General features: G+C 43.0%; 1 protein-coding gene across 10 annotated transcripts in view; it reads right to left on the bottom strand.

Moving 5' to 3' along the window:
• The window catches only part of LOC146822959 (serpin B6-like), a 183,451-nt gene that overhangs the window by 92,428 nt on the left and 70,922 nt on the right, over nt 1-20,101 (bottom strand). For all 10 annotated transcript variants that reach the window (XM_085607121.1, XM_085607126.1, XM_085607127.1 and 7 more), the window contains one exon: nt 6,443-6,560. In XM_085607121.1, the coding sequence (XP_085463247.1) occupies nt 6,443-6,560 (118 nt within the window). The remainder of the gene's footprint in view (nt 1-6,442; nt 6,561-20,101) is intronic.

The raw sequence follows: 20,101 nt of genomic DNA, 5'->3' as shown, positions 1-20,101 counted from the left end.
GGTTACACCGAAGGGCAGAACATTGAACTGAAAGTGTCAGGATTGGCCAATCAAGACCCCTAAGTTCCTATCTGTCTGGTTTTGGCCTAGGAAGAGAATCCTAAACTACTCCTGGAATTGGCTGCACCAATTCTCATTTTACAAGTTTCCACTTTTCCCCTTCCCCCTGTTGTCAGTAATGGTTGCCTTTTCAGGTAATTTTTCCCCTGGGAGTTAGCGTTCTAGTGTTTGGACAGCTGGTAGTGGAGGGCAGGTGTTCGCGCTCATGCACTATGAGCACAGCGCACTTCAACGGTCGTTTTGAAGCGTTCGGATGTTCCTTTGTCCACGCTTCAAGTTACCACAGATATTCTGTCAGGGGAGGCTTGAATTTGTGTCGCCACCTGATATCTTCAGCAGCATCATCATTTGAAGCCAGAGCAGCAGTTCTACTTCGTTTTTGTGAGACTTTCTCGGAACGCTGTCCTTTCCAGTCCTCTCAAGTAAGTGAATTCGCCTTGATATCAGTGCGCCCTCGTATTCTACCTGCTTTGGAGTTTCTTCAGCAGGTATCTGTTAAGTGCGCTTCTAGTTTTGGCTCAGACCCTTTGAAGAGCATATTTTTTCAGTTCTTCGTGAGACAAACAATAATTTGCAGCCTTTACAGAGTTAGTACTTTTTTACAAGCTGTACCTGCATTAGTTTCTTCGTCTCACCTACAAGAGCTAGTCCTCAGTTTGAACTGAGCAAGACAGTACATTGAATTCAAGAAACTAGCGTAGTTTTCTTTAAGTATCAGCACAAAGAAAAGACTCAACTCCAAGACAGTACTTAAGGAGAATTTTTGGTAGAAGTCTAATCTTTTCATCTCAACAGTGTATGTAACAATATATATATATATTTTACTTACCATCAGTATTGACTTCTTCCACCAAATAAGAAAGTCGGAGAAAATAAGTTTCTCACTTAACTTTTGGGTGTCCCAGGCAGTACAGCAAATTATATATGTCACCAAGAATTGGGTATGTACTTTTTGGAGGATTTAATTAAGATCCAACCTATCCTCCTTTGGCATAAAGGAGACGGCCTTTAACCGCCACATTAATAGATGCTCAGGCGTTGGAAGGAGTTAGGGGGATTGGATGGCTGGAATATGTAAGAACATTTTTGACCAATTTAGGCCGCCCTGAATACTACAAAGAACCACATCATTTGCGTACTGTATCTAGGAGAAACCCTAAAGCAAGCTGTATACAATACTTGTGTGAAATTAGAAACACCATAGAAATTGAGAATTCCACGGTTCAAATATATTCTATGACTTATACTCACACTGCTATACAAATGTATATCACTCTGATAACTAATGACTATGAGAGAATTCTGTTGACCGGGTTGAGACTTAATATTATACACAGAAGTTTGAGTTTTCGTACACTTAATGACTGGTCAAGAATTTTATGCAAATGTCCCTGTGATGATGTCTCGACCCAATCAACACTGCACGTTATGTTTTTTTGTAAATTTTATTCTAATCCTAGAAAAATGTGGATCATTCCAGTTTTAAAAAGATCAGGTCTGAGACAATATCAATTAGCGTTCCGTTACTTGCAGTCGCTAGAAAACGAATTTATTATTGACTCTGTAACTGTATTTCTAAAACATGTTTTTGAATATCGCAATTCCATCTTGTAATGTTTTTGTATGGTTTTTAAAGCTGATAGGAACTGGTATTTTAATTTGTATTGACTTAAGTATATGAACTTTTATGGTCAACTTTATCAGTTACTGAATAAAGTAATTTTGAATTAAATTGAGTCAGTGATTCACAAGGACAATATTTTACTGACTGCTTCTATCAAACTCAATCTAATCACAAGATAGAAGCTAACCACTGCGGAGTTCAAGGTAGGAGACACAATAGGATAGAAGGTGAGCATTAGTGGTGGAGAGGTAGTTTGGGAAAGTATTAATGTTGTGCGTTGTGTTACAGATGCCTTGCTGAGTAGGAAAGAACTCCTAACTTGAGCGGAAGAGGTATAGCAGTGGAGTCTCTCTTTTATCCCATCCCCCTTTCCCCCTCTCTACTGGCAGTGGATTTATCATCCGCTCTCAGTGGGGTGTGGGGTTTCGGGAATAGTCATCTGCTCCTGTGGAAGATCAAGTTTAAAGTTTGTGGTACTTGACAGAAAGTGCTGCCCACTTACCATGAACCTGAGGTAGCGACGATGTGCAGGTGTATCAGGATATGGAACTAGGCACCCTTCAAGTCGGGGGCAGCCATAAAGTTGCCGTGCTGCAATAATGGAATGAGGTCCTGAAGTGTGACAATGTGGAAAAGCACCGGGAGGATGTATTTGTTGAAGGGCCAGAGGTCTAATATGGGCCAGAGAGACTGGTCTTTCTTGGGAATTAAGACAGTATAGGGAGTACACTTGGATGCCATGTTGTTGAGGATGAGTGGGCTCTATGGCCCCCTTGAGTAAGAATGCGTCCTGGAAGAGCTGTTGGTGTTCAACTGATAGGGAGTGTTTGCAGCTGGATTTGTTTCGTGTTGGGGCAGTGAGCTCCAAGCAGTGACCCTGGTCTATTATGGACAACCCATTGGTCTGAGGTGATGTTTCGCCTTTGTTGAAGGGACCCCTGTAGACATCCCCAGACAGGTGTTGTGTGTTCGGGGGAGGAAGAGGAAGCCACTGCTTGGTGGGTGAGGCTTCCTCAGTCGCCCTATATCTACCCCTAAACTGGAATGGTTTCCCTAATAGGCACCCCCTCAAATAGACCCAGGAGGCTTGTGGCTGGTGCTGCTGCCTCTGATAAGAGGTAGAAGCCTCCAGGGAGGTGGCTTTGGCACTGTCACAGAACTGTGAGTGACGAAACGTTACATGGGATGCTGGAGACTGAATAGGTCCCCTTGCTTTAGCTGTGTCTGTGTCTTTTTTGATTTTTTTCAACCATGAGATAAACTTGAGGCCCAAAGAGGTATTTCCCATCAAAGGGCATGTTGATTAGATGCTGCTGTACTTCTGGCTTGAAGCCAGAGACACTGAGCCAAGTATCTTTGCAGATCAGGACACTGGAGTTAATGCCTCTGGCAGAGGTGTCGGCCACGTCAAAAGCACACATGATGGTGGTGTTGGAGAATCTTCGCCCTTCCGCTATCATCTCCTGTGTCTGTTTTTTATACTGGTCGAGGAGATCCTATATCAGGTCACACATTTTGTCCCAATGGCCACGGCAATATCCGGACAACAACCCTACAGAGTTGGCGATCTGCCAATAAGTTGCAGATTGTGTGGTAACTCGCTTCCTTGCGGCTTCGATTTTCTAGCTTTATCTGGCAACAGGGCTTCTCCAGTGCCCTGTGCATTTGCCAGTTTATGGGCGGTGTGCACCACCAGCGAGTCTGGTGGGAGCTGGCCTCTAATGTAGGGTGGGACAATGGTGAGGGCTTGTGAATAAACTAAAATAATAATACACCTTTGGGTGACTATCCTAGTCTTGGTTGGGTCTTTAAAGACATACTGTGTAGGTTTAAGCACCCCCTTAAGCATGGGCAAAAACTGCATGGACTGCAGTGTATGTGAGAGAGTCTCTACTAGGAAGTAATCCTCCTCTGCAATGGAGTGTAGGCCTACTTTGTGAAAAGTGGCCGCCCTGTGAATTATTTTGTGGTAAGAGGTGGTGTTGTCTGGAAGAAAGGCTTGGCAGGGTAGAGATCGGAGTTGTTGTCACCTCTTGGAACAATCCCATACCCCTAAGGCTCTGGGTCATAGGGAACGTTGTGAGGGTTCTAGTGCTGAGGACTCCCCTCCCTATATGAAGAATGTGTAGAGCCATCCCGGGAAGGAGGCTGATGTCCCTGTGGTGGTGAGGGGGAGGTAGAGCTGGTTGGTGGGGAGGAGGAGGTCATGAGGGCAGGGAACTGGTGCCCCTGTCTTGATGCTTCTTCAGCATTGGAGGTGGAGGGGGCTCCAAAGCTAGCTACTCCTCAAAAAGTGTCTCCTGCATCTTTGTGGTGATTTAACCGTATCAATAAACAGTCTTCACTGCCGAAAGTCCAGCTCCTTCTGAAGGTGTTGAAGAACTGGCAGCTCCTGATCCTTGAAGTCTGCTGTGGGCCGTAGACTGGGCACCACAGGCTGTTTCAGCTTTGAGGCTGTTAGACGTCGACTGTAGTTTTGACTCTCAGGTGCCCATAGGTGAAGGCGCTAAGACCACAGAGGTTATTGAGGGAGCTGTTGGCATTGAAGTGGGCCATGTCTCGGGCTGCTGGCTCAGCACCAGGTGTAGAGTTGCTTCCGAAGGCTTAGACCAGTGCCGCCCATGGCTGGTAGGCAGTGGCAGCCCAGAAGGCTGTGTCCCCGATTGTGGGTTTTAAGCCCAGCCCTGGTGAGGCAGTGAGTGAGTTGGTGGTGAGAACTCATACGCACTGTTGTTATCTTCTGACGCTGGCCTGGTGTGGGCTGCAGGTCTGGGATCTCAGAGTCCGAGGGTGAATCGGGTTCTGGGCTAAAGGCTGAAACTTGTTCAAGCTCGGCCTCTCCTTCCGCTTCTTCTTAGACATATTCCATAAAGATGTTGGGAATATCGTCATCTTGGTACAGTTCCATTGTGCATCAATCATTCCTATGATCCTGATGGTCCTTTAGGAGTGAAAGGTGAAGCAGGCAGAATAGTTATGCTCCTGCGGCAGGAAGAGGTTACAAACTGCATGTTGATTTGCCCACGAGTACTCGGAAAGGCACTGTGAACAGTGGTGAAAGGGCATTTTTTTGCCATTACTGTGATTTGCATTCTCAAGAGCATGATCCAATTGAATAGGCCCAAAAGGGGCGAAGCCACAAGCAGGGTGTCGATGAACCCAAAGACGTGGATCCAGTGGAGGAAGAGGTGGTGAAAACTCAGTGCAAAGACAGATTGTCCAAAGGTATTGGGAGTGGAAGACTCAGGAGGCCCTGATGAAGAGCTCCACATGGCGTCAAATCAGAGTCTCGGCGAAGCATGTCCAACCCAGATAGCGTAAGAAAACAATCTGACTATGGAATCGATGCCCATGCACCTTACCAGTCGCAGGAGGAATCACTATACCTCATAACTCAAAAGATTTCTTCAAAGAGAAACAAGTTCTACACGTCCAAGCCCAACACTAGATGGATGGGCATTCAGAGCATGCATATCTACAGCTATACATGCCATGAAAATTCGTTTCCAAGTTACAAGCTTCATATCAACAGTAAGCCAAGTGCCAAATGGATGTTAATTGAGCATGGAAAAAAGAGCTAAGTCATAAGTGAGGCATGGATATTCACAATAAGACAGTTTTTCCTAGGATTAGTATCCAGGCTGACTACATTTAAAATTAACGCCAAGTGCTAGCTGTGTTGGTGACTGTGTTCACCACCGGGTGAGTTGCATTCTCTGAGAAGATACTTCCAAGTGAAGCTAGCTTGTGCGAATCAACTAACATTTGTATGTATGCAAATGGACATTTACGTTAATGGCCCCATTGTTTTCCAATGAGAAAATTCAACTTAAGTAGGTCTGAGTGACGGACTAACTGGCTACATTATTAAGAACAGAATAATTATGGTTAAGAGTTTTTGACTAAATTGGATATATGGTGCAAATGGACCATATATTATCCTTGCAAAAATATCAATACATTTTAATAGTGTCCACACTTCATTTTCACTGTTGAGTCTGCATTTAAAGTCTGTTGCAAACCAGACCCCACACCAATGCATAGCCAAGCAGCTTTGGAAAACTAGAATAAACAGCAGGTTGCACCATGTACCTGAAATGTTCCAGAGAAAAGGAAAAAAAGGATGTCTCATATACGATTCTGGATACGGGAGGACTTTTTTAAAGAAACGGGTAGTACAGACCCATCAATCTGAGCAAAGAAGTGGGGTCTGTTCCCTCAAAATGGTATCACCCATGTTCACGTTTTTACCGGATATATGGAAAAAGATTCAAGTGTGAGGGTTGGCACAATCTAGTTTAAGCGGACTAGAGAATGCCCCTTCCTGCAAGATTAAAGATGCTTGTAAGTGCATCAAAAGGGTTACAGGTTTCCAGCTTTGGAGAGCACTGGTCATCTAGGCAAAAGTCGTAAGTTGTAAGAGGAATAGGAGTTATATCGCTCAGCTAGAATTTTTAGGGAACTCATTGCAAGTAAAAGACAGCAGAGATGGAATGAAGAGGCAATGCACCCCCCCCCCCCACACACACACCCCTTTTCCAGTTCCTTAACTTGTACCACATTTTAAAAACATGTGCAGCTGGATTTAAAAAAAACCACATAAATAAATCACGTTTGTGTAATGTAACTTTTCATTTGAAAGAACTGATTATTATGGACTTCAGCTTAAAACAGGTTCTGCAGATCATCAGTAATTGTAAGTTATCGTAGCGTGCACCAATTCTGCAGATAATCTATGGGTGATAAGGGGGTGCTCACCTTCAGTTTTTTCTTCTACCCAGTTATTAATTCGTCCTCTGGCTCCTTCATATTCCTGTTGGAAGTCAACTTGCTCTAGCTCTGACAGGTAGAATTTACTGCAAGAATCCAGGAACCCCTGAAAGGAGGAAGAGGTCAAAGCGAGGGGTTACTAAGACATCAGTCAAAAGTTCAGTTTAAGTGTAGGCCATAGTAGCCGCGGTCCAAAACATCAACATTGAGGTAAGTGCAGGAATGACCAAAGATGCAAACCTCACATGAGAGAAGCCTGCCGAGTGGACAGAAGGTACCAGATAGGGAGCCAGGAAGGTGCCTAGAAGAGGCTTTAAGGAGGAAAGTGTGCATGCTTCTTTTCAAGGGCAGAAACGTGAAGGTAGGGAGGTAAAATACTGAGGAAGTAATAGTAAAATCAGAGGTGAGAAGCAGCAAAAGACCGAAGTGACAACTATCAGGAGGTGGAAGAGTAGTCATGAGAGATTCGGTGGCGATTTCAGTGTAAAATGCACTAGCGTGTGAGTAAAGGGAGAAAACAGCGAGAAGAACATGGTGATGCAGAGCAGGACTAGACCTACAGATCTGGCACAAGTATAACTGCACTGTCACCAGTAAGTAGGGTACTGCACAAATTGTGCCCTGCTATACAGAACAAACAGCTTGCCTTGAAGTCAATGGAAGAGGAATTACTGTACCGGGACATAATTTATCTTTCAGTTTAAACGCCCTTACATGGAAATTCAATGCCACTTTCTTTGCTGTCAAGTGTGTCAACTAACAACTTCTGGCAAAGGAAACAGGGTCCCCCTGGCTGCACGACCCATCCATTTAAGGAGGACATAGACTGACACCTTTAAATAGACTGGAGTAAGAGTTCAAGGGAGATATGGAGACAATGTTTGAGAATCCTTTCGAGGAAGGAGAAGAGTTCTTCAGTGACAATTGTTACAAAGTGAACCTCTTTCTGGGTCATCACCTCAATTTTTCCATTTTTGTTTAGGGATTTACCTGCTGATCATCTTGAACTCAATCACTGGAACACTGCTATATAGTGCCCAATGTAGGTGCTCTCACCTCTAGAATGTGCCGAAAGTTTCTTCAAACAAGATTGACACATTTACCTTTCGTATAAAGCACAGTATGTGCAGAATTACACCCATGACATGAAAAGTTAAATGTGACTTGTGAACTGCAGCACCTATTGTGCCAATCACTATAGTGGCAGTGAATGCATAGCTTCATTCCTACTCTGTGCTGCCTGACAGCAGCACTTTGAACCCTATTGTCAAATTCACCCTTTTTAACAGGTAGGACAACTTTATTTGAAATAGTAAATAAGTCACCCCTAAGCATGTGACATTTCAAATTTGCTTGTTCTCCCAGTGACTAGACACATAATGATCTTGCCACTGGTCAAAAGTAGGTGTCAAATACATGTGAAAACTGCCCCAAAACAGATCCAATGGCTGGAAGTGGGAATGCATGTTTTCACCTGGCAGGAAGACCAGTTGGGGTGGTCCCAGGAACTTAATTAACTTTAAAGGGTCCTGTCCTGTCACAAGCAAATGCTAGATGACACCGGGAAAGCCCCAGCTTTTGTTCCCCTCATGAAGCTTGCACCAAACTCCGTGGGAGAAAAGCTACCGCCAGAACCAATTTTGGGTGACCACAGAGGAGAAGACTGCTTATTATCCATGCCACACCTCTGGGTGGACACACAGGCTCTGCATAAGGGGAAGCAGGGTTTGCCCCGTCTTAGCTCAGTAGAATATGTTACCGAAAAAGTGTGCTGGTCTGGATTTCATTTACGTAATATCACTCAACATTACAGGACCTCATCACAAGTGGATTTTCGGAATAATTCAAGTGGTACTTTTTAATGTAGTCTTACATGAGTTCAAGAAAATCTAAAATGGGAACATTAAGGGAATATACATACAGTTAGCACAAACAGAAAGAGCTGTGCTCTATTTGCTCTTTTACCAATTGAGAGTTGGACATTTCAGGGCGGATTCATAAAGACATGTACTACCTCCCCACTCATAAATGCTTTATTGAATCTGCCACTACATGTTTTACTACATTAAAGCTTGTATTCTATTCACTTTAAATGGAGGTTCCAGTTGTTCCCAGTCAATGGTACAGTGCCTTTGTCTCACCTTAGGTCCTTTGAAAGGTAGCTGACTGGAATCTACAATTCCATGATAATCTTGAGTGCGATCTTTGTAAGTGTGAGCGAATATTTTAAAGTCCCAAGCTATTAACAATGCTCGACAACAGCATCTTTTTGATAGAGAAACAAAACCATGTACTAATGGAAATGACGACTAATGTAACTTGCTGAATCTATTAAGTAGAAAATAAGACGCTAGTGTTACACAAAAAAAGAAGATGTATGCCAACCAAGAGGGACAATATATTAATAAAAAGTAAGCAATCGCAAACAATATTAAATCCCTAAATATTTAATAAAGGTGGCACCTTACTACAGCTTATCTCTACCTAGATTCTGGATTTTCATACCACTAACACATGCCTTCTAACCTGCCAAGGTACACAAGTAATATGCACAGGCTTGACAGGCAAAGAAGAAACCAAAGCAAACACCATTGTTCATATATACAAAGAAAGCATTCGCAGTGAAGGGGCAGGGCTGCACCTGGAGACACTTTTGTACTGTACAGAATGGAAAACATAAAAAAAAAAAAAAACAGCAAAAGTGCTTTAAAAGCATGTAAAGTATTCTCATATAGAGGTTATCGCTGCAGGAATTGCTATGAATAAAAAGGATACATTTATTGGCAGTCTCCTTAGAAGCCAGCTCTACATACAGGTCAGCAGCCTACCTGGCTCAGTGTATCTATGAGGTAGTGCAGTGTGGTATACAAGATACCTGGTGGAGATTGAGTGGAGACCAGTGTTGCTCCCGGATGCTCCCATTATCCCACCTTCCTATTCCTAAGTCCTATAGTTAGGAAAAGCGTATGCTCCATTGGAAGCGAAAATAGCAAAAGCAGTCTACCGAAAAGGATCAGCCTAAGAAAAGAACTTTGCAGGCCCCAGAGCAAACTCGAAATGCAAACCTTTCAGCAGAATGCAATCACCAAAGTAAGACTGCTCAAGCGGACATGTACAGATAAAGGAACCAAACGCAGAACGAACGAAATTGTGGGTTAAACACGCATTCAAACAAAACCGCATCCGACAGTCAGCCCTGCAGTTTTCTTGTAAATAAAACAGTAAGCAAACCAAGACTCAAGGACGGGATGTGTATACTGATAACTACACAAAGACAGTAAACAGTGAAGATACTGAATCACGTCAGATATAAATTGACATACAAACCACTTAATATATTCAAAGTCACTCAAAGCCATGCTCTCAGCTGAGCAACATGCAAATGAGAGAAGGAGTATGAAACGGCACGAAGCTCCCATAACAAGCATTTGCAATGCAATAGGTCTCGCATTTTAAGCTATTGGCATTGCAAATGACAATGCCTTTTATTGACCTGTTTTCAAAACCAACACATAGATAAAAGGTTTGTCATTTTACTATGCCAGTAGCTCAAATACTCGCAAATGCGAGACCTATTGCATTGCAAATGCTTCTTTTTACTATAATGGCATTTGGCATTTTTATTTTGTTTTGGAAGGACAGCTACAGACTTTAACCGACCCCATTTTGCCAAAGATAATGGAATTGTGTTTTTGCGTTTCTTTGCATAATGTTTAATTTTTTCCAGATACAATAGCTATGGACTACCCTGTATTAACACAATTAAATGCGTAGTTACTGTTGCAGGTAGGACAGCGATGGACTTTACCAACTTCATGTACACAAGAATAATGACATTTTTCCCTGTCTTTTTGTCTTGGTTCAGAGCTGTGCACATAATATAACCTGCACATTTCTCACTGGCAGTATGCATCAGTTAAGCCTCTGCATAATGTTAACAAATTATAGGAAAGTTGCCATTGCTTTTGTAACACTTGTGTCCCTATTATTGTCTCATACCTAATAACACCACGCTAACCGGTAACGTGTCCCTGTTTAGCATCTGTTATAATTTTGATAAAATGGCAAATATTAATTTGCCATTTTTATAAAATGTATTATTTGATGAGAGGTTGTGGCCTTACGGCCAGAGATGCTGACTTTGGAGCTGGGGAACCAGGTTGGAGCCTCGGCGTCTGCTCAACATCCTGTGATTCTGGGCAAACCACTTAATCTCCCCGTGCCTGACAAAAAATGAATGTGTTCTTGTGTAAAGTAACTGGTGCTCAGCGCTCCAATACCTTCGGGTCGAGTTTGCCCCATACAAATCTGCAAAAAATATAGAAAAAACCTGTACTTAACTGGTTTGCTTTCTTCAATTGTTAATAATAAATAGGAGTGGATTACAATGATGTACTGAACTAATGGTGTAAGCAAATCCTATTCAAACCAACGTGGTGTTTTTACCGGTACTTTTGTGGGAGCGTTCTGTACTCTCCCAAGTTTACTGCACGGTCTCTCAATCTCAAATGTAATCATCACTTCTTTCCTCTCTAAGTTGATACCTGCCATAAACATACAGATTTTGTAAGGTGTAAAGTCCTATATAATGTTCTGGTTCCAGGCTCCCTGTCTCACATGTAAGACTTGCTGTCTCAATAAAATGCAAACTGTCTCTGGGGTGAAGGGCACATGCCCCCTCTGTAATACACAGGTCGCAAGGTTTCCGTTTGTATCTGTTTTCGGCTCTGAATGCACCTTTAGGCATAAAAGCTTCTGACTTTTAGCTGTTGCTGCCCACTCAATAGCTTCTGGCTTCCCCGCATTTGCACAGTTATAATATGTAGCTACTGTCGCAGGCAAGACAGGTACGAACTTCACCAACCGCTTTTACCCGCAGCATATTAGAATTCACAGTTTTTTTCTTTCTCTGTTGTGTGTGCAGTTACAGACTTCAACGACTATTTCAAAAGCGTTGTAGTTTCGCACCGTAACATTTTAACATTATTTAACATGTAAACACTATTTTACTTGCCTACAAGATGCAGCTGTTTGTAGCAAGCTGTCTCTGTGGAGCCAACGGGGGACGGAAAGTGAAAGCATGCGATGCGCTTGTGAGCGCACGGTGGGAGCCAGAGACGAGACGCCATGCGGGCGCGCCGGTGGTAGCGTGTGAAGCAGAGGAGACACCATGCGCGTGCACATTGGATGTCCGTGCGCGCACATGTTTGTCTCCCTTCGCTTGGAAAAGCCACAACAATAGGGTCTCGCCAAGTGAAGCAGCTGCGCTGCATTTGCTAGGCGAGACCTAAAAATCAGTAAATTGACATACTAAGTACTGCATAAAGAGCCATCATATCAATGTATAGAACGTAAATGTAACAAACGTTGACGGAGTCAAAAGCTCGGACGTTGGCTGCTAGCCTTTTGGCTTTGTCGATGCTTCTTTTGCATTGCTATGATTTTTGTAAAACTTTGCTGTTGGGGAGCTGCTGGGCCCTCAACAATATAAAAAGAAAAGAAAACATTGGCTAAAAGCAAAAATATATTATGGTCTCAAAAAACACTCTTTATTAGAACATTGGAATGTGGAGCACTCCATTGTAGACAATGGAGTGCTCCATGCTTCTACGGGCTGGTGAAGGCCCGCAGAGCAACATTCCAATGTTTTACAAAAGCCTCTCGAAGCTCGAGGGGATTTAAATCCCCTCGAGCTTCGAGAAGCCTTTGTTTTATTTGTTAGAACATTCTGCCCTCTAGTGGCAGAATGTTCTAATAGCCTTATAGCCCTTCGTAGCAGGGCTATACCGCTATTAAAGTCCCGCTGCTTTTGTTAAAGTCCCCCGCCTTTGGCTCGGGCCTTTAACGCTGCAGCGGGCCTTTAATTGCCGGTATAGCCCGCTATGGCGGGCTATCAGGCTATATTATAGTTTCCTTGGCACTGAAGGGGACTACTTTGTGTGTGGATGTGCTCCTTGTGAAAGAGCAACGCACTGTCAATAAGTAAGCTTAACCAATAGCTAAAATGGGCTGGCTCACTGCCCCAAGATGTATGGAAGAAAACGTGACTAACAGCAACAGATCAATTGGAGAGGGCTGCCTGAAAGCCCCTATAAATATGTATAATGCACATATAATGCCGGACCTAAATAATTGAACAAACTGAACAACAACGTATGTAACTTGAACAAAACAGCAGGGTGCCCTTGTATAGTAGTGCAGCTGGGGAACAATAATAGGAACAAGATACATTTTGCCATGGCACTGTCAAACAGGATTTGTGTTTATCAAGTTTTTTCTATATATTTTGATAATGTCATGTGTCTCACTGGGCTTGAATCCCGGTGTAAGAAATTAAGGGGGGTGATGAACAGTGGTTACTTTGTAAAAATAAAAGTGCCAGGGCTCCTGGTACTCCCACTGCAGTGGACAACACCTTCAGCTCTGATCACTGCTACCGAATGCCAGCGCCAGCATAACATACTAACCATCATTTTAAGCATGTGTGACATTTTGGACTATTGAAAGTCAACTCAAGTTCTCAGGGTGGCCTTGAAGTGCTAGTTTTAATATTTTTATTTACATCTCCATATATGTGCTCTGCTTAAAATTAGAATAAGAACGTCACCATGTGGCGTATTCCAGTAAGTGCTGGCGCCAAGCATCAGCACAACTTAAACACTGGTGCTGACCCAGCTTAAGCAATAACCACAATCCTTGTTACAGTGAATCACTAAAGTCATTAAACTAACCTGAGCTCAACCTTGGTAGGTATGGCACAGAACAGACAGTCTTAACTTAGAGATGCAATGTAAAGTATTTATGTGTTACCAAAACAGTAATAATGTGAAAAGCACATGATAAGGAAAACCCCAAAACAATAAAAAAATAGAGTAAACCTTAATAAATAAAATGACATCACAACAAGAAAAATCCAATAGGAGGAACCAGAGATTTGATTTTTTAAAGCAAGCTTAAAGGTTAAAAGTAGCGACACAAAAGGTTAAGCACCAACCACGATCAACTAATCGCAGTAGATTGGGACCAAGGCAAGTATTGAGGTCAGCCGTGATAGAGCGCAGGTCAGCTTCAGAAACTAAGTTCGACCAGGTCAGAAGTTTTACATTCAGACTTAGTTACTGAAATAGGAGTTTAAAACCTTCAGCAAGGCAAGGCAGCAGGCCGTGGCCAACAAGGGCTCCAAGAGATCACACAGTCATCGGATGAGGTACAGGTAAATCCATTGATGTTTGTCGGGAAAGCACAAAGTGGGAAACATGTGAATTTCGCTCCCAAGGAACATCCCTCTCCAGCTGGATACTTTTAGTGCCTTTGTCCAGTGAATATTTCTACATTCAAACTTGAATCACATTTTGAGCAAAGCTGCAGGCTATAGCCAAAGAAGGTTTCCCAAGGCCAGATACCTTCTCCACAAGGTCCCACTGAAACTTAATCCTAGTGGTAACACACCTTGGTCAGATCAGCTTGGCAGGTTTGTCCTAATCCAACCGGAGAACATTGGAGTCCCAGGTTTCTCTAGATGTTAGAAGGAGTACACATTGACGCAGCCCAGGGTTCCAGACGGCAGGAACAGCACTTAGGGTTCAAGACTTACTCCAGCAGAAGCTACTAACAGGGTTCAGGGCAGATCCAGTTGGAACTGGTCATCTGGGCAGTTGCAGAAAAGGCTCTCGTAGCTTGTTGTGTCTCTGTAGCTTGAACAATAGGTCCGCCTTATGAGCCAGAGAGTCCACTTCTTTGTCCTGGGTACAAGAGGGAGAGCAGGTATAGTCCTTCAGGGCTCTACTCGGGTCTCAGACAGCATGTTCAATTCTCTTCTGATCTCTCTAAATCAGATCCAGAAAGCATTTGGAGGAGGGTGCTGGGTATGCCACATTTATGCTTGGTACTGGCTAGTGGGTGGGGTGACGCCTGGCCCCTCCCTAACCAAGGAGGTAAATGTTCCCAGGGCTTACCCTACCCACTTTCGTAGCATTTCCTGTATGCCCTACTGCAAATAATACTGCAGTGCCCATCTCTACCTAAATTCAAGATGGTGAAACCCTTCTTCCCTTGTGCAGAATCTGTGTGAACAACCTAGAGGTGTGGCCAGGGAAATGAGTAACCCCTCCTCTGTGGTCACTTCAGACCAGTTCGAGAGGCAGCCCTCCCAAGTACAATTGGAGCTCAGCTGACTGGGAGAACAAAGAAGGGGCTGCACAGGTGTCATCTGACATCTGCTTGTGACGAGAGGCGCCTCTGAAGACAATTAAGTACCTGTGAACTACCCAAATGGCCATCCTGCCTGATGAACAGAACAGATCCTCACACACAAGCCTTTGTCTTCTGCTCTGGGGGCAATTTTCACACCTCATTCAGGGTTAAGCACGCAGAGGGCTGTAGCTGGAGGCTAATGCAAATTGGCCTCCTGAGTTTTTAGGCAGGAAAAATGTAACTTTTTAAAAGTAAATTGACCATAGTATTTGTTAAACATCAGACTTCAACAGTGAATTGGTATTTTGATAAATGTCACAAAGAGTCCAAGACGGAACTTTCTTCCCATTTCTAGAGATTGCATTATTAAATGTAATATTGCATCCCAGTTTTCCTATGGAACCACCAGCCTTGCTACAGCAAAAATAGCCTTTGGTGGCTTTTCACTGTAAGGGCATAACACTAAATTCCTACATGTCCTACTTTTAAATACCACGCACCCTCCTTTCTGGGTAGTAGGGCGCTTCTTAGGGGGTGACTTAATATTTAAAGGGAGGTTTAGAGCTGTCAAAAAGGGGATTCTATTGATAGATCGAATTACAATTTAAAAGCTGCTTTAGTGAGGCTACAATGGTAGGCCTGAAGTCAATGTTGTGGGTGGCACAATGAGTGCTGCAGTCCGCTAGTTACATTTAAATTACAGGCCATGGGTACATCTTGTACCACATACTAGCGTCTTATAGGTAAGTTAAATACTAATGATAAATAGAGGTATACAAATGTCATCATATTGAAAGGAACAGCGGATGCACCTTAACACTGGTTAGCATTGATCAAGTGCACGGTTCTAAAGTCAGCAAAAACAGTGAAGGCAAAAATCTGGGGGTACACAAAGCAAAAGATGGTTATTTCCTACACAATGTAACAGTCTATACACTAAATAGATTGAAGTATATGCCAGAAGTGCTAAGCCGAAAATACAGGCTTTCGTTGATTCACCAATGATGACTTCATGTTGATATTTTTGCTAACACGCATTTTATGTGCAATATTTTCAAATGTTTTGCTGTTCCTAATATAACACCCAGAGAAGAATATTTCCATTCGCAAGCTCTTCATAATAGCTAGAATCCTGCTTGCATAGTAACCTAGTGCAAATTCAGTGGCAGTGGAATTAAATGATACAATGTAGCCAGCTGCCTTATGCTTCCTAATAAACTAAAAAGAGCACAGTTGTGTGCTCTGTGTAACAATTGCAGGGTGAGAGTGTGAGGAAGACCCTCTTGTCCCACGCACCTCAATGCATGTAAAAGGTAAAAAAGACCCTAGCAATCGGTGAGGGGCAAGCAAACTGACTAGCTGCTGGGGAGGGATGCTGAAAAATCAGGGCTCCAATTTGAGGCCTATTGGCAAACAGATATGTTGGGTGGAATTAAGATTTGCACAACTCTGCAAGTGTTATGATAGATTCTGGACTAATATATTAAGTAGTGAACAAACTAACAGTTTAGGTAGTTGTGACTGACTATGACTGGGGTGCACCAAGATGTCAGCCTTATTTAATTTCTGTTTGACAAGATATTTATTATTATGCTAATTAATTGTATTCACCAGATTTATGTGAGAATAGCACAAAAATGTCATGGGGTTAAGGAAGAGGCTGTGCAATATCACCTGCAGATGTAAGAGGTCCTCTGACCGGTTTGTCAGACTTCTAACACCCACACTCAATAACAGTACAATTCATTGGGAGCTGTAAGACCTTAGACAGTTTAGCTTTTCTCCCAAAAGGTCATAGTTTCGGTATGAAGCTTCGGAAATCAACTATGTGTGATCCCATGATAGGAATGAAAGAGGCTAACAGCATAGCGAAAAGTGAAAATGGTATCCACAGAATAAAGAGCAATGTTTTTATTGATTATAGGTGGAAATGAAAATAAATACATGCCGGAGATCTCACTGGAGGCGTACCTGGGCAATGAAAACACAAGAAAACTCAGGTGATTAATAGTGGTACATAAGGCAGCAGGAAGGCTCTGCAGAGTGTTGTTACACAGACTGAGTGACAGTCCGACTAATAGCGCCTTTCTAGTGGCGCTCTATAAGGAGGTGGACCAACGCTGATGAAAGGGAGTGGTGAGATACAGTTCGAATTTTCTTGCAGGAATTTTATTCATTTTTCTTCTAATGTTCAATGTGTAGATAGGATTTGGGAGTAGATTAAATGAGTAGCAGATAGGCAATGGAAGGATCACAGGGGTAGAGAAATTTGACCTCTAAGTTAGGAATGGAGTTTGGCTGCAACATTTTTCACAGAAGGCAGCCCTCCACAGAGACTGTAAGAGTACCTTAGGTGAGACAGGCCAGGGGCAATCATTTCTAGGACATTCTCTAGTACTATGGAGCATGGAAATATACTCACAAAATGCAGGTGGAAAGAGTAGATTCTCACTCTTGAGAATATTTCAGATATGCACACTGCCAGATGCTTTACTGTCTGTGAAGGGAGAGGCTACTGGCCTAGGAAGGAGTTGGGGTGGTGCAGCGGAAGGCAAGCGTATTGGAGAACCGGTTGCCAGGGAGGATTATTTAAGTTGCTGTGTACTTAGTTAATCTTGAGATGAAATGCCAATATATACTTTACTAGGTGGAAGGTATGGTTGGGCAATGATCTGTTTATTTTAAGAATAATGTACTTGTCATGTGCATAGTTTTAGAAGGTAGGCCCGAGGGAGGGAAACGGGTGTACCAATGAGTCAGGTAGTTGAACACGGGGATTGGAGGAAGAAGACTGAGTTATTAGTCAAGCAGAGGAGAAGCTTGAAGGATTGAAACGGTATACAAAAAGGCATACCATTTGCGATCCAAGAGAGACATAGAAGAGGAGACTGAATTGGATGTTGCTGTGTTCATCCACAGGATGGAGTTTGCCTCCAGGTATATCATGATTTCCCATATCAAAGTCTGTTTCGATGTCCATAGCACAAAACCTCATCATATTCTTAGTTTACTTCAATGTTAAGGTATTAAAAAATGGACACAATAATCGTCTCCTTGCCTCTGTTGAGCAGGAACCCTGCTGGAGCCCCCTGGAAAAACTAAAGTCCATCTCATATTATGTTTATTCTTGATTTTAGGTTGAGCACAAGTGGGCTTGTTAAGAAACAATGTTTGTGCCTATTTATTGTGCGTCAGTTTTTGTTCGTGGCGATTTGGTTGGTTGTGTTTTTGTGCGGCTATGCTTTTCTGTGCTGCATTATTGCAATGTGATGTGTTGCACTGTGATTGTGGAGGCAAACACCTACACAACACAAGAGAAAATAAACCTCAGTATCACTAGTGTCAAACGTATTCAAGGGTGCGGTGTCTTTGAATTTATGCACTTGCTTATTGTGTGCCAACTTCCTGAGTGCCATGTAACACACAGGGGGACGGGGGTTTTAACGATCAGGGACCCCATGGGACTCAAGGAGGACACTAAAGGTCTCCAGATCAGGCTAACATGGTCTGATGGGCAAGAGAGCAACAAAGCAAAAGATAAAAACACAAAAGTTGTTAGAGTGGGATTTGCTCACCTACAATTCAGAACTGTATTTGCATTACGATAAAACCCAATAACGTGTTATTAAAAAAAAGTACTTGTATAGCTAAATCTCATGCAGTCCATCACTAGTGTAGCGTATGAGGGGCACAGTGGTTGTTTGTGAAAGTCTGCATCCAAAAAGTTTTCAGCAGCCAGCAGCCTGCCTCACTCTCACTTAGCAGGGTACAAGAGGTTTGGTAGCAGTAGGTTAAGCAAACAGACCTTCAGCAGGATTAGTGCTAGCCAAAGGTTGTGGACAGGATATGTAGTCCGGTCTCCTGCTACAATTCAGCGACCAGGGGCCCATGCAGGTCTAATGTCAGAGAATGATCAGTGAACTGCTGGGCAGCTCAACATTATATTTACAAAAGTTGGCATTTGGCTGAACCACAATGTTACCTCAATAACCAGTATATCTCAGAGTTTCAAAGAGCTGCCTAAAAAGAAAGAGTCAAGTTTCCCTCCTTGGAGAGGAGTCTGGTATAGCAAACATCACTGCCTAAGTGGAGACGCTGCAGGTGAGCCATCCAAGTGCTTCTATGGTGGCAAGCTATGTGTATTCTCACCACAGTAGCTCAAACGTGAAACAAGTTGAAGTTTTTTTATTTATATATAAAGTTTTATAGAGCGCAAACATGATACTTTCGGATATCAGAGCGCTTTACAATGTTAAAGGAGACTGGTAGACTAGACAACATCATCAAGGACAGCACAGGGTATGACAGAATCCCCAGGAGAGACCACCTCAGGGTCCAAGATGGACAAACATAAAAACATAACATGCGATAAATAAGCATGCGCGTAGACTAAGGGACAGGAGTAGAGTGTGTGAGTTCTAATGCAGAAATGTGTTCATCAGTATCACTTTAACTTCTTTCTTGAATGAACCAGTTGAGGGGTTTATTCTGATTTCAGCAGGTAGGGTATTTCAGATTCTAAGGGCAATACCTGAAAAAGCTCTGTTATATGTTTTTGTGCAAGGCATCTCATGGTGTTGAAGTGTAGCGCTTTATGGGTCATGCATGCAATTTTCATATGGGGGCCAGTTTAGATATTTCAGATCAAGAGTTATGTGATTGTTTCTTTTAGATCCAGTGATGAGCCTAGTAGCAGAGTTAAGAGAGGCCCTTAGTGGCGCCAGCTTAGATCTGGGTAGGCCGCAGAGCGTTGCACTTCCATAGTCCAACCTGGGAATCACTAGGGCTTGAACAGCCGATTTGAACTCATGAGGTGGTAGGAAGGGTCTTATTTCTCTTAAGATGTTCATGTGGACACTAACTTCTTTGGTGGCAGAGCTGATGTGCTCCTGCATGTTCAGGTTCTTGTCAAGTGTTATTCCCAGAGATCTCATTTGATGTGGTTATAGGTCAGCCAGTTTTTTTTTTAAGCTGGTGTTTAGAGACTAAATACCTTCTCAGGTACAGTTGTTTGTCATCTGCGGACGCGTGATAGTGGATGTTAGATACATTCAAAAATTCAGTGAAGGCTCCATGAACAGGTTAAAGAGTCTGTGAGAGAGTGAACCTATGTGGGACCCCTAATGTACCCTGTGTAGGGTTGGATAGGGGGGTATTGACTTTGATTCTTTGAGTTCTGTTGTAGAGAAGAAGAAGCGAACCAGTTAAGTTAACAATGGACCCAGATAGCCCCTACCTACGTTCAAGCAGATGAGAGGTCAAGGTAAAAATGCAGGATTCTTTCTGATCCAACATTTTTAGCGCATTAGCAACTATGTGTGTAAGTGCCGATTTAGTGCTATGGCCCTGACGGAAGCCAGGTTGGAATTGACCTAAGAGACTGAATTGTTCCATGTGGCTGTATAGTTGTACATGGATATATTTCTCTAGGAGCTTTGCCAGGGTCGGAATATT

This window comes from Triturus cristatus, chromosome 5_2 (assembly GCF_964204655.1).
Source record: "Triturus cristatus chromosome 5_2, aTriCri1.1, whole genome shotgun sequence".
NCBI classification, from domain to species: Eukaryota; Metazoa; Chordata; class Amphibia; order Caudata; family Salamandridae; genus Triturus; species Triturus cristatus.
The sequence above is the reverse complement of the archived record's forward strand: the minus strand, read 5'-3'. Positions and strand labels throughout refer to the sequence as shown.